The following is a 13,722-nucleotide window of genomic DNA, read 5'->3' on the forward strand; positions in this document are numbered from 1 at the left end:
TGGTCAGTGTTGGAGCTAGTTGTACTGAGGGGGTGGCCGAAAAAAAGTAGAGGGCCCATGTGGTGATGAGGGCTGCGGGTGAGAGGGTGTGTGAGGTAGGTGATGCCGATGCGTCTAGTTTGCGTTTTTTTGAGTTGCATGCTTGGGGAGGTGGGGTGCTGGGTTGAGTTTCCATGTAGGAGGCTTGAGGGTCTTCATCGCCGTAGCCTGCGGGAATGAGTGAGGGTGTTGCCCTGTCGGAGGTGTTGTGCGCCTCCGCAGGTGTAGGGGATGTAATGCCAGATATTTCGCATATCTCGATTTGTCTTTGGTCTGTCATGCTGGGATTGGGTGTATAGGATGTGTGTGTGAGTTTTGGTGTTTGAGGTGAGGGGTTGTGGATGGAGTGTTTTGGAAGGGGTGAGTAGTGTTTGCGGTGTTTTGGTTGTTTTGGGTTTGTGAGTTGTTTAAAGCTTTAAGAGATTAATTGGAGGGCTTGTGTTTTAATTTGAAGTGTTTGAGTTTGTTTAGGTGGGCTTTGTGAGTGTAGTTTTAGGTTTGGGCTTGGGTGTGAGCGTTGATTAGGAGGTGTAGGTTGTTGTGAATGGATGGGTGAGTGGTTATATAATTACCTTTGAAGTTCTCCCTGGGCTTGCTATCAGCGGTGCTGTGCGTGGGCTTGAGGAGGCTCTGGAGGCTTGGAGAGGTGTTGCTGGCTTGGAGTACAAACTGCAACTGCTTGAATATTGCCAAGTGTGGCATTAAATAACACGAGGGACTGAACTTGTCATGATATACATAATGCACAAACCACCCAGAGCGCCATGCGGCCAGCCTGGTACAGGACTAGGATGCTCCTCACCACTGACACCAGCTGATCACTGCGCCGGAATGTATATTTGGCGTTGCTGTTCAATTTCGAATTTCCGATAGGCCTGTCTCTACTCAAGAAAATAAAGAAATGTCTTGAATTTCCGACAGCATAACCTGGTGTCCGATCTTAAAAAAGTTCGGAACGAGTGTGAAGCCATGATAGAAATATTATTATTAATGATTGAAGCCACCTTCCCAAATGTGTGTGCTGCATAAGCTGGAGTGGTTCCCCTTTGATTTTCCAAAATATGAATCGACAAACGAAAAGAAAAGTAACTCGGCCACCCCAGGGACTAATGATATTTTATCATTATTGAAGTATACCGTATACAGTCTGATTGATGAGTGACCAGGTGAAGAACCAACACCCTCCCTAAACCCTCCCCCCTCCCCATAGTAGCACGCTCACGGTTTTCAATATATACAATAACATACTAGATGCGAACTGTTTAACTGACAACTGTTAATTGGTATTGGTCAAGCCTCAGTGAATTTGCTTTTGGAGTGTGTGTGTGTGCATGGGGGGGGGGGGGGGGGGAGGGCAAGTCGGAATAAGGATAAGATAATGATCACATAAATTTTATTGGAGGCTTTGAAAGTTGAGGATCGGCGAAACCGTAACACACAGTGTAATTAACAAAACGATCACATGGCATGATAAAGGTGGCGCTGATAAACAATACCCTTCGACCACGCGCGCGAGACAATGTATCACCGTATGAAGTGACAATACCCGAGAAAATTTAATTGCCTTGTTGGCAGGAAGTCTGGCGGCACAGCACGTACAATATGCATCGCGTGGGTATTCCAAATCGTCCCCCCCCCCCACCCCCCAGCACCAGCTTTGATGGATATGTGTTGATTTTAGGAAAACATTAATACAAATTTGTTATATTCATAAACATCAGGTCTTAATAGTTATTTTTATCGAAATAATTCGAACGTTATAAATAACAGAGTAGCTCGCATGTAAATTATCTAAATACTGCATGGATTGGTAACCGTGTTTTCACTTTCACCGATCACCACAGGCAAATTCATACAGCTACACAAACACAACAAGTGTCGCCATACAGCAACAACACGTAGACAGTATACAAGACATAATAAAACCACAGGAGATGGATCTATCTCCTTTTCAGATTATTTTGTTTGCGTATCTTTTATCAAAATTGGTAGAAATAAATACGCTACACTTAGACTCTTACAAAACGCGTTTCGCATGTCAGCAAAGCCACACATTTAAATTGTATATTTCCACGTTCTAGGGTCGGCGTATCCAGAAATAAAACAATACATATTTTGACGACTTACCTGTATCGTAACTGCAAGACGGTAACCAGACGTAACATTGCTGACTGCGCGTGGTTCGGGATCTTTGCTGTGGCTGAAATAAAGAGTGCTATTTTTCACAGAAAGAGACCACGTTGCTTGTGCCATTGTGCAAAGACTTTTCAGGAATGCGAAGGTACTATTCTTACTTACTTACTTACTTTGGAGATTTAACGTGCGCTTTCCGACTGATGCGTATTTCGCACACGGGCCCGGCCAGGCCATTTAATGTGTTTCCGAAAGGGGCGAGGGTGGTCTGTGCAACCCAAGAGGGGGCTTTAGGGGTTGCTTATATAGAATTTGGGAATTTTGAGATTTGGAATAGATGCCGATGGGGTGGGTACTATTCTGAATATACACGAATATATACAAGTCACAAGCCAAAGAAGGTATTTACATGAAAGATATTTCAAATCTCGATGTTAGAGACCCTGAGAAATGTAGATTTAACTGAATCCAATCCAATCAAGTGTTACTATCATTCATTACAAATGGATAATACGATATTGCATTATAGAGAGGGTAATTATAGCTACCTGAAGGAGCAACCATTTGTCCACTCTTTGAAGTTGCCGCCAAACCGGACGCGTAAATGTAACTCGCAAGAACACTGTGTACACAGCTTCTTTCTAAATTTGGAGAAGCGTAAGTGTGTTGAAAGAACAATATGAATGTAAGTCAGGCATGAAGTTGCACGGAGGAACCAACGTGAGACTTTATAATCCGACAGTTGTTCATATATGTTATTTAATGCGTGATTGGTATTACTGCTTAACATGTAGGTTTGTATTTATAATAAAAACTATTCGTTTACATTTGCGATACAATATAGAATGTTGAAATAGTTTTGTCCGGATAGCAACATAACTGTTGCATAGGATATGTTGATTAATGATAATACTATATGAAAATTCCTCGAGCTGACTTACACTATGGATAGTGTACAAGACAACAGTTATAGAACATCACGTGTTAAGGTTGATGGAAACGGCAAAATATTTATTTACAATATATGTTTTTCCAGGGGAAGAGCCTGTTACAAAGTCTATGTCTAAAAAAAGAGTAAACTCGCTCCTTGTCGGACAAAACTAAATGTAATTAGGATAACTACCTATGTACATTATCAGTGGATTACTTGAATTGATATCAAATTGTAACCTGAGATGCTGGTGCCAAACCTTACAACAGACTACGTGACCACCCAGTGAACACTCAAGGGGGCGTGATATACACCCTTGTGTTTGATTTGCAAAACCAATCAGCCGTGGACGCCCGACCATAAAAATGGTGTATAAAGATTTAACCCTACCGTGTGCGAAATACGCATCAGTCGAAAAGCGCACGTTAAATCTCCAAAGTAAGTAAGTTTAACCCTAATTACGTATCGTTAAATCTTCGAGAACGTTCAGTCAGGCGGTCAAACGATAACTATTCGACAAGTAGGTAAATCACATCGAAAACCCAAGTTCTGGTCGCAGTGAGAAGCTCTGGATGCCTAAGCAGGGTTCACCAGCTCTGCTTCAACAACGTTATCATGGGTAAGAAGCATTTTATTCTATTTTTGTACACCAAACACTGTATATATCTTGAAGAACGTTGACCTTCTGTTTGTATCATGGTTTCTTTATGAACATATTCATCGAACATGTTGCTACCCATTACAGATATTACAAACCTCATCAACAGTCAAGACAGACACCTTTCTTCAAGAAATCTGCCCAAAAAGAAAAGCACTGAAATTGGTAAGTAATGTTTATGTGCAATATGGTTAAATATAGTTCATTTATTGCATCAGCAATATAAGATAGAGTTGAGCTACGAACGCGAGAATAAACATGTCAGGCGAATGTAGGGGTGAGGTACTCCATCGGTCTTGCGTTTCGCTGGGTGTTTTTACCATCACCGGTGGTGTTGCCAATTTAAATTTCGTTTCGGAATCTAAGCACGATGCATGATTTTTTATCAAAATTTCAACATGAGCTAGGAAAGGAAGAGCCGAAGAGCCAGGGCTCTGTGAAAGTACGCGGATTGTGTAGCCTATATATGGCTTCACGTGACATTATATTGGTGTTACGTACGTAGTATACCAGGTAAGTGTTGCCCTCGTTGCCGGCAAGGCCATGACTTAATTAGGGTGTGAGTTGGTGGGTGGCTCGGGCTACTCTGTGGTGCTTACACAGTAGGCGTGGGGCTAGGCAAGTTTACGAGACACACTGTCGAGTGATCCTAGTGATAGAATCCTTTCTTTGTTTTTTATAGGACATGTCGATATCGAATTTCTAAAAGCCCTGGAATAATGCAAGATCTTTATTAATAATTGCTGTTTCCAACTGGATACATGTAAAAGTGACCTTCAAAATGGAACCGAATTTAGCATGAAAACAAAATTCAATAAACGTAAGGGTTTGACAAGGAGTATTATGGATAAGACCTGATACTAATTATATACAGTCACTACCAGTAGTCTAAGGCATTGCAATTCACCGTGCAAAGTTGTGTCCCTTGGGCACGCCAGAAACCTATGGTTTGAATCCCGGTTCGTCCAATGTTTCTAGGTTGTCAGCACCATATCTGTGCTCGTGGCTTTCCTCCCACATTAAGCTGACACGCCACGATATAACTGGAATACTGTTAAAAGCGGTGTTAAACCAAACTCACTCATTCAAGACTCACAACTTTATCGTTGATCCAATGTTTTCTGGTGCGTGTGGGGCTATGTTAGTGATGAGTCACAACTGTATATTTTAGGTTACCCAAACATGCATCATACATTTTTATTATAAAACGATATGTCATATTGTCATAGGAGCAGTAATCATAACATACAAATAGGTTGACAGCATTGATTGCTAATTCCTATGTAATAAGAACGTGAAGGGGCCCTCACAAGCAGGTGTGTCACGTCTGATTACAGGTGAATGGGTTGTCTGATTACAGGTGAATGGGTTGTCTGATATGGTCGTGTATGATAACACAGTATCACATGCTGAAAGTAATTAGTGCTATTGCACATACACAGTATCAATGAATGTATTTTTTTTAACTATTGTTTCATTATTACTACCAAGCACACATTTGCTATCTGCATAATAAACCTAACTTATTTCTCATCAATTTACAAACAATTTAAACATTATTAATTTTCATTGAAATAACTTGTTGATACAATAAGGCAAAACCTTCACATACGTATATGAATAGACTCCATTCTCTATGCAAAAGCCAAAAGTTGAATGTTGTGCTTACGAAAGGTTGGGAGTGTCAGATCATATGTACCTGGTAACTCTTTCGGGGACAAAGTGTCTTAAAACATAACTTAGGATTTATTCATGTTCAAGGCATCTATTCTCAAATCTCACAAATCATCATCCTTGGTACATAGTTTTTCAACCAAAATTTTGTGAAACAGGAATAATCTTGTGAAAATAATAACATGTTTTTGTTTCCTGAGGTAACAAGGTTATCAAAAACATTGACAAGAATCATTGATCACCAGTCAGAATGTGGATAAGGATTAAGGTACTTTGACAGAATCATTCGTTCTTAAAATCGCGAAATCGTCATTACAAAGCACATCGATAACAGAATTGCGTGGCATAAATTGTGGTTGTAATACAGATGGGATCATGCACTATGAGAGATTCAAATCCACACATCTGTTTGTTTTTATGAAGGCTCACATTTTGCTGTTGTGTTTTATCTCTGCCTGTTTATTTGTCTTTACTGTTTTAGTTCAATTTAATATCCATTTTGATACAAATATTATTAAGTAAGTGAACTAGCCACAAGTTCAAAACATACTTTACATAACTTGTTAACTTTAATATGATATATTGTGTTTACATGTTTTAAGAGTTTGGCATACTAAAGTAGTATGCATAAGAAAAAGACAATGAATAGACATAGTCTGATGTTTGTCAGGTCATTCATACCATTCAGTGTATTCATATTATTATTTCACAAGGGGTTTGTCAGCTAGGTTAAATGTAAGTTTAGGAAAGCGGACAAAAAATCATGTTCATGACTGTCCATCAGTGTAAAATGCATTAAAAAGTTTATTAAAGTCTCGTCACTAACATTGATTTCAGATGTAGAATACGACTTATCTTGACGTGCCTATTTTAAAGTTTTATGATAACAAGAATTTTAAATGGAAGAAATTCAGTAGTCATTGTAAGGGTTATGTAAACTAGATAAATATCTAAATAGATATTTGTAACTCTTGAGTTAAATCTGATAATGATTAACATAACATTCTATTATACAAAATGTTTTTTTATGGAAGCATGTGTACAATGCATGAAAGACAAAGTTGATATTCACGAAAAAAAAATTCAGTAGTGAAATCGTGAGACAAATCAACAATAATTCTTTTTCACAAGCAGTGCTATAAAAGAGATGTTTAATTGATGCTTTATTAAGTTTTTGGATAACCATTAACATTTCAAGAAATCTTTAATCTTAAGTTGCCCCTGCACATCCTTAATGTTTGTCTGCCCTGTTTGCTGATCCCTAAAAGATACTTACATTATATTAATGGCAGATTGCCTTCCAAATATGATGTTTTTATTGGTAATTCATGTTTTATATAAAAATACACATTATAACTTATTTCTACTTATGTCATACAAAAGCAATAACTGCTGATATAGGTTTAGGGAAAATGAATGTAATTTAATAACCAACTGGATACTTTTTACATTATTATTTTAGGGGCGGTCGGGTAGCCTAGTGGTTAAAGCGTTCACTCGTCACGCCGAAGACCCGGGTTCGATTCCCGACATGGGTACAATGTGTGAAGCCCATTTCTGGTGTCCCCTGCTGTGATATTGCTGGAATATTGCTAAAAGCGGCGTTAAACCATACTCACTCACACACACACATTATTATTTTAACTGCCCATTCAAGCAACAACAAAAAACCACACACTTGCGATTCTTATGTCAATTGTTTAAACTTCAATATCATTTAAAAATAAACACTTGGAAATAAAAAAGTTGGAATAATTACATCAGCTTGGAATAATTACGTGAGATAATACTGTTTTAATATCTCAAAGGTTTAATTTTTTTATATACAGCAACATGCGAGCGCGACTGTAACACTGATGCAATTATAGGATCTATAGGCTACATGTATCTGAGAGAATTTGATTAATCTTGACAAATGTTGTATGATTTATTCATCATTCTTGTTGTGAATTTCAACCAGTTCCGAACACTACAGCTGGGGCACTGACAATATGGCCCAAAACATACAGTTTATGTTAAGTGCGCACGACATTGTCACAATACTTAATGATAGAATACCATTTTGAAAATACATGACACTGATCTTATTGCATCACAGTTTTGTGAGATGTTTGTTTATGAATGTTTTTTGTATGGCATCATCAAAATCTTTAAAAATTAAGTTTTCATTAAAACATGACATTTTCAGTATTACATGACATTTTCAGACTAACTAGTGTCTTTAGACTTGAAATTAATATCATTCCCATGTTACTGTCACTTTATCTAACTCTATTAATACCTATATATATGCTACCAATTTTATTCAGTATATCAGGAGATAAAATACTGTGTTTTCAATGTTTCTCTTGGTAACCTGTAAACTGCACTAAATTGAACTTGGAAACGAAAACAGAGAATGAGGTTTCAAATCTTAAATTAAGCATGGATAAATCTACAGGTAACCGTGCTCCACATTAAAAACATGTTGTGTTTATGCTTGTCGTAAGAGGCGACTAACGGGATTGGGTGGTAAGGCTAATTGACATGGTTGACGCTTGTCAACATATCCCAATTCATAGATTGATGTTCATGATGTCAATCACTTTATTGTCTGGTCCAGACTTCTGTACAGACCACCGTCATATAGCTGAAATATTGTTGGAGTGCAGTGTTAAACAAGAAAGTGAACAAACAAACAAAATCACCGACAGTGGTGCTGTATATGCTTAAACAGTTTGTTTACACATAGGTCAGGCATTGAAAGCATGTAACTACCATGAAGTGGGCACCCCAAAAGAAAATTAAGCTAGCCACTAGGATGACATATCACTCACTGTGACACAAAAGATATGACGTAACATTTCGAAAATGAAAAGTGCCAATGTCAAGCCCTCTGTTGTCCTCAAAACTTGAAATTCATTCTCTCTGTAGATTTTTATGGTTTTCTGCACAAAATGTATTGCCACACATCCTTTCAATATTGTAGTGAAACTTTGCATGTTGTATCCTATAAATATAAATATTTTAAAATGCTTATAGACAATGACTGTAAAAAAGTACTACTTTATAAAATATTAGTTTCCGTTTCAAAACAGCCTTTTTAATAAGAGGGGGATTATTGTGATTTCATAACCTGATTGTCCAATCAGAATCAAGTTATTTCCATCAAGTATTTGTGGGAAATCAACTCATCAAAAATGGAATTGGAATTGACTGCCACTTAGCCGTCTTAGATTTAGAACAAATATTCTCCAAAACTTCAAGTGTGTTGATGCCATAACAACAATATTGATAAAGCTATTTACGGCCATTACTTCTTAAGTCATTTCTGTTTGAAAGGTGATACATGTGCTGTAATTTTAGTGCTCTAATGAAATCCAGTATGTAGAGATTGTAATGGGGATCATCACAGATTCTGTTTTCGTAATGTTTTATATTTTGACCATTACATGCCCTTAATTTGCACTCTCTCAAAATGCAATTCTTTGCACAATACAAGTAATCTTCTCAGAGACCACTGGACAATGAAACTTTACCTGATTGACAACCCCAATTTCTTGAATTAGAAATTCACCCATAACTCTGTTATTGCTAAAAATAATGACTTGTTCCTTTTCACATTATAATGACATAATAATTCTTCCAATATTAAGGGTGTTTTTCACTTCTTACTCCTCGGTGTTCGGTTCATGGTTCAGCATCATACACATGCTCATGGGTTTGACCAGTGGTAAATGTCTTAGACCTACATCACACTGGGCTTTCCTCCCACATCAAGTTGACACGCCGTGATATACCTGAAATACTGTTCAAAGCGGCATCTAACCTAACTCACTCACTCATTCCAGGTGAGCGAGTGTTCATGTGCCACAGTGAATAAAAGAAACCATAATTATTATAAGGAAGTATGTTGCACAAAGTTATTTAATTAAATGTTACATCCAGTTTCATAGTAAGTCAATTTGTCCATGTGTCTCTGTAACTGATGGCAACCAATGAAACAACACTTTCAGTACAAAAGTTCCCCCAAAGTACTAGTTACATGTGCCATAAGCCAAAATTAGCTGCCCGCTGTGGCTCATTGTATACTCCTGAATGGAATTTGCTGATATTAGCTATATATATGGCATGCATCACAAAAGGTCTTCAGCAACCCATGCTTGCCATAAGAGGCAACTATGCTTGTTGTAAGAGGCGACTAACGGGATCGGGTGGTCAGGCTCCCTGACTAGGTTGATGCGTGTCATCGTATCCCAATTGCGTAACCTGATGCTCAAGATATCAGTCCCTGGATGGACTGGTCCAAACTCAAATATTTACAGACTGCTGTCATATAGCTGGAATATTGTTATAGAAACAAGCAAACAAACACAACAATAAGTTCACTGCTGCATCCTAGCAACAGTATTTTTGTAAACAAAAAACTAAACCAAAACATATATTACTGTCTACATATCCTATTGGTAGGGAGTTATGTAGATTCTTATTTAGAAACCAATGGAGCTTAGTATCCACAGTGCACATATATGGGTTATGTTATTGTAGTTTGTCCAGTATTATTAGTAAAGGATGTAATGGGATTTGTTTTGTAACGGGATCGTGCCATGTATGTCAAGACATTTGTTTGTACATTATATTTGTAACACACGTTTAGAAGGATAGAAATTTATCTTTGTCTTAGCTAAATGCTTGGTACGGGCCTGTTGAATAAATTCGATGTTTGTCTGGTAGGCTTGTCTAATTTTGGAGGCATTGTGGATTTCTGAGAATGGAAATTGGCAATTGTTATATTTGTATGACTATCCAATTACATTAAAGTTGCAATTTATGTATTGTTCAAATATTTATTTGACATTTCCAGGACCAGTAAAGCTGCAAGATTTTGTCGGCCAGTCAAAAGTGGACGCTGCAATCCAAGGTATCACTTTTAGTGCTATCATGAAGATAGTTATCAATGAAATTATTGGTATATGATTCCACATACAATATCATGTATTGTGTATTTATTCCTTGAGGCTATACTATACAATTCAAAGTAAATGCTGAAATCACAGCAGTGGTTAATATTTTTATAATTTATGTAAATTATTTTAAACCACATTAGAATTGTTTTGAAACAAAAGCATTTCATGTCCAATTGCTCATCCCCAGTATAAAAGAATCTGCACACTATGTTGAAACTTGAAAAATGCATAAGATTGATTTTTCTCTCAATATTCTCAATAATCAAATCAGTATTCTGTAAATAAACAAGTTTTGTACAATTTGATTTGTTTTCATAGTGCTAATACTGATGTAAATACTATTTTCAGGTGAAACTTTCTTTCTCATGGTGGGGCACATGCATGAAGATTTGGATCAACTGTTTAGTGTATTTGCAAGGGAACTTAGACAGAAGCCTGCAACAACCCGCGATGCCCTCCTTCAAGATTGGGGACATCCGGACACCCACCACCAAGCTATCAGACTTCAAGCCCTTCATGCCTGCCCCAAAGGAAGCGACAACCCTCCCAACTAAAGTTTAAGAGGCAATAGAGAAGAACAATGAAAAACTGCAAAAACAATCAAAGGTAATTTCAATAAATATTGCATTTCTTTTGAAATATGTATTGTGATGTGTAATATTAGGGTTAGTCAGCGTTACTTAGAATATGTGTAATGTGGGCAGAGAAACAACCCAACTTCATGAGGTTACTATTTTTGCTTTTATTGTATAGATGCACTGTGATTTTAATTATGTTCTCATATTCTTTACATTTATTTTATTACTTTCAGATCACTCTGACAAAGCACCGAAGACGAGCGTCAGTATCAGAACAATAATGAAGGAGCAGCAAGTATTGCTGAAATGTACATATTTTTTGTCTAAGCTATGTGGCTAAGATATTGCCGAGGATTGCATATATATATATTAGATGAGATGTGCACAATGAAATTTATGAAACAATACATGCAGTTATATCGTAAAATCTTGGTTGTGTTTTTTTTTTTTCCATGTCTGAAGTTAACCCTACTTTCAAAGTACAGTATATCACATGTAGGTTGTTTCTTTGAATTTCAACAGGGGATTATATATTTGGTTGGCCCCATGGAATAATTATGAAATTTATTTTTTGAGAATCACATTCACCTTTAATGTTGTACACTTCAAAGTCGTAAAAAGGCCATTGAAGATGGTCACTGAAATTCTCATAATAATTTAGATAATTATACGGTAAGCTCAAGGTTCAAGGATTTGCATCTGTCTAGTATACAAAGGTATGAGGCCAACATAATATTATTGTTCCATTGTTTAATTCGAGTGACGTCAACTTTTCCTGATAAATTTGGTAAATATAATACCAAGATAAATATATTCAATTGCTGAATTCAATTTAAACTCTCCAAAGATTGATGCTTGATATTACTGCAGAAAAAAATTCTGCCAGGTATTTCCCTAAGAAAAAAAAATTCTGCTGGAAATTTCTGTAGAAAAAGGTCATTTAAAGCATCTCCAGATTAAACTATCCAATGATAGAACCTTATTTCTCCTGAATTTAAACAATCCTGCTAAATATTACTGCAGAAAAAAATTCTGCCAGAAATTTCTGTAGAAAAAAAAAAATTCTGCCAGAAATTTCTGTAGAAAAAAAAAATACTGCCAGAAATTTCTGCAGAAAAAAAAAATTCTGCCAGAAATTTCTGCAGTAATGCATTTTCTGAGCCAATTTTTGAGCTTGTAAACATGTGTACACACTGGGACACACATTATTGGGATTCGTCTCCCCGAGATCTTTCCAATGATATAAAACATGTTTTTGTAGCTCGCTTCCTTCTGTGTGGTCAAGTTCGGACTCCTGGCCATTCCTAAGTTGTCCCGCCCTGCCTTATTGCCACAACTGTGACACATTTGGCTTAGTGATGAGTGGGCAGATTTGGTGGTGGTAGTGTGGTGATGTGGGCAGCCATATCCTATGCTGGTAGAACAGACTTTGTGCAAGTTCAAGGGAATCTAATGGCACAACGTTACACGGATGAGATTCTTCGACCACATGTCCTTCCCATTATGCAACAAGCGAACGTCATTTTCAAACAAGACAACGCCCGACCTCACACGGCAAAGCTGACAACAGCTTTTTAAAGAAATCACAACATCCAGGTCCTGCCATGGCCCTCCAGGTCTCCAGATTAAAACCCAATCGAACTTTAATAGGATGCACTGGATCAACGACTGCGAGCACGTCAGCAACAACCCCAGAACCTCAGACAGTTGGCACAAGCACTGAATGAAGAGTTGATGAACATTCCCCAGGCCACGATTCCTGATCTAATTGCTTCCATCTGACGAAGTTGCCATTCAGTTTTGGACTCTAATAAATCCCATACAAGATATGGAGCAAAGATGACCTTCACCTTGAAACTCTACTGTACCATGTGTGCCATATTGAAACTGGGTCAATGACATTGCTGTGTGCCAATTTTCACAACCGATTACCATCTGTTGATTATTTATATGACATAAAAATATACATCTAAAATCACTTTTGCGTTTCTTTTTTTGCCGTGTATACCTCTTAATTGTGCCGAGCTCAGTTTCTAGGTGAAAGAAGAAAGATACCTGTCTGTTGGTAATTGTGAGCTGGAGGAATAGCTTGATACAACGTTTGTGATATATTTATGGTGAAGAACAGCTTACACATTTGCTTATAAGGTCATGCCTCTGTTTTGAACTAATACATGAAGGTCCCAGGATATTATTGTAAATGTGTTGACTCAAGGTGTGTTCATTTAGTCAGAAATAAAAAAGGCTCGCCATCCTGATGTAAAGAGTCAAGAAAAGCAATGGATTGCAACCTAAAAGCTTATTATAGTTTCCATTCGAAGATGAGGAATGGCGTTTAAATACATATTAATGTCTGATTTTCATCCAACCTTTAAGACTCTTGACTGTGTAGTACTGTATTTTGCACGACTCCGTCAGTCCCACCACATTGTGTGTGACTATGAATTTCCTACGTAAACACAAACTAGGACCAGAACAAACTATTTGTCCACCTTACTACTAAAACTGATAACCCCGAAAGTTTTGAAGGTGTACTTTTTGTGATTTTTTTAAACAGAATATTATCATCCTGACAAGGTAATATGCTAAACTGAACAAATATTGAACCTTGAGCAACACATGGTCCTTTGTGAAGCTTCACTATGAACAGTAAAAACAACAAACGCAATATTTGTGTAGAATAGAATATGGGCGCAGTTTATTACAACATTTGTGACGAAACCCTGGGGTGGGGGGGTGGGGGTAAAGGGGGTAGGGGGGAGT

The 13,722-nt window shown here is 37.4% G+C and overlaps 1 protein-coding gene across 2 annotated transcripts; it reads left to right on the forward strand.

Moving 5' to 3' along the window:
- Window positions 1-3,639: 3,639 nt before the first annotated feature.
- LOC139448516 (uncharacterized) lies at window positions 3,640-11,360 on the forward strand. 2 transcript variants are annotated; one of them, XM_071230073.1, is made up of 5 exons: window positions 3,640-3,722; window positions 3,849-3,926; window positions 10,279-10,335; window positions 10,730-10,987; window positions 11,193-11,360. In XM_071230073.1, the coding sequence occupies exons 1-4, from the start codon at window positions 3,719-3,721 to the stop codon at window positions 10,933-10,935; spliced, it is 345 nt and encodes a 114-aa protein (XP_071086174.1). In that variant the 5' UTR covers window positions 3,640-3,718; the 3' UTR covers window positions 10,936-10,987; window positions 11,193-11,360. The 2 variants fall into 2 exon arrangements, 1 of the variants encoding a protein (XP_071086174.1); XR_011652092.1 differs by lacking the exons at window positions 3,640-3,722; window positions 3,849-3,926; window positions 11,193-11,360 and adding an exon at window positions 4,045-4,274 and having other exon boundaries at window positions 10,730-10,759.
- The last annotated feature ends 2,362 nt before the right edge of the window (window positions 11,361-13,722 follow it).

Source organism: Haliotis cracherodii, unplaced genomic scaffold (genome assembly GCF_022045235.1).
Source record: "Haliotis cracherodii isolate W230 unplaced genomic scaffold, xgHalCrac1.p SCAF_7, whole genome shotgun sequence".
Taxonomy (NCBI): Eukaryota; Metazoa; Mollusca; class Gastropoda; order Lepetellida; family Haliotidae; genus Haliotis; species Haliotis cracherodii.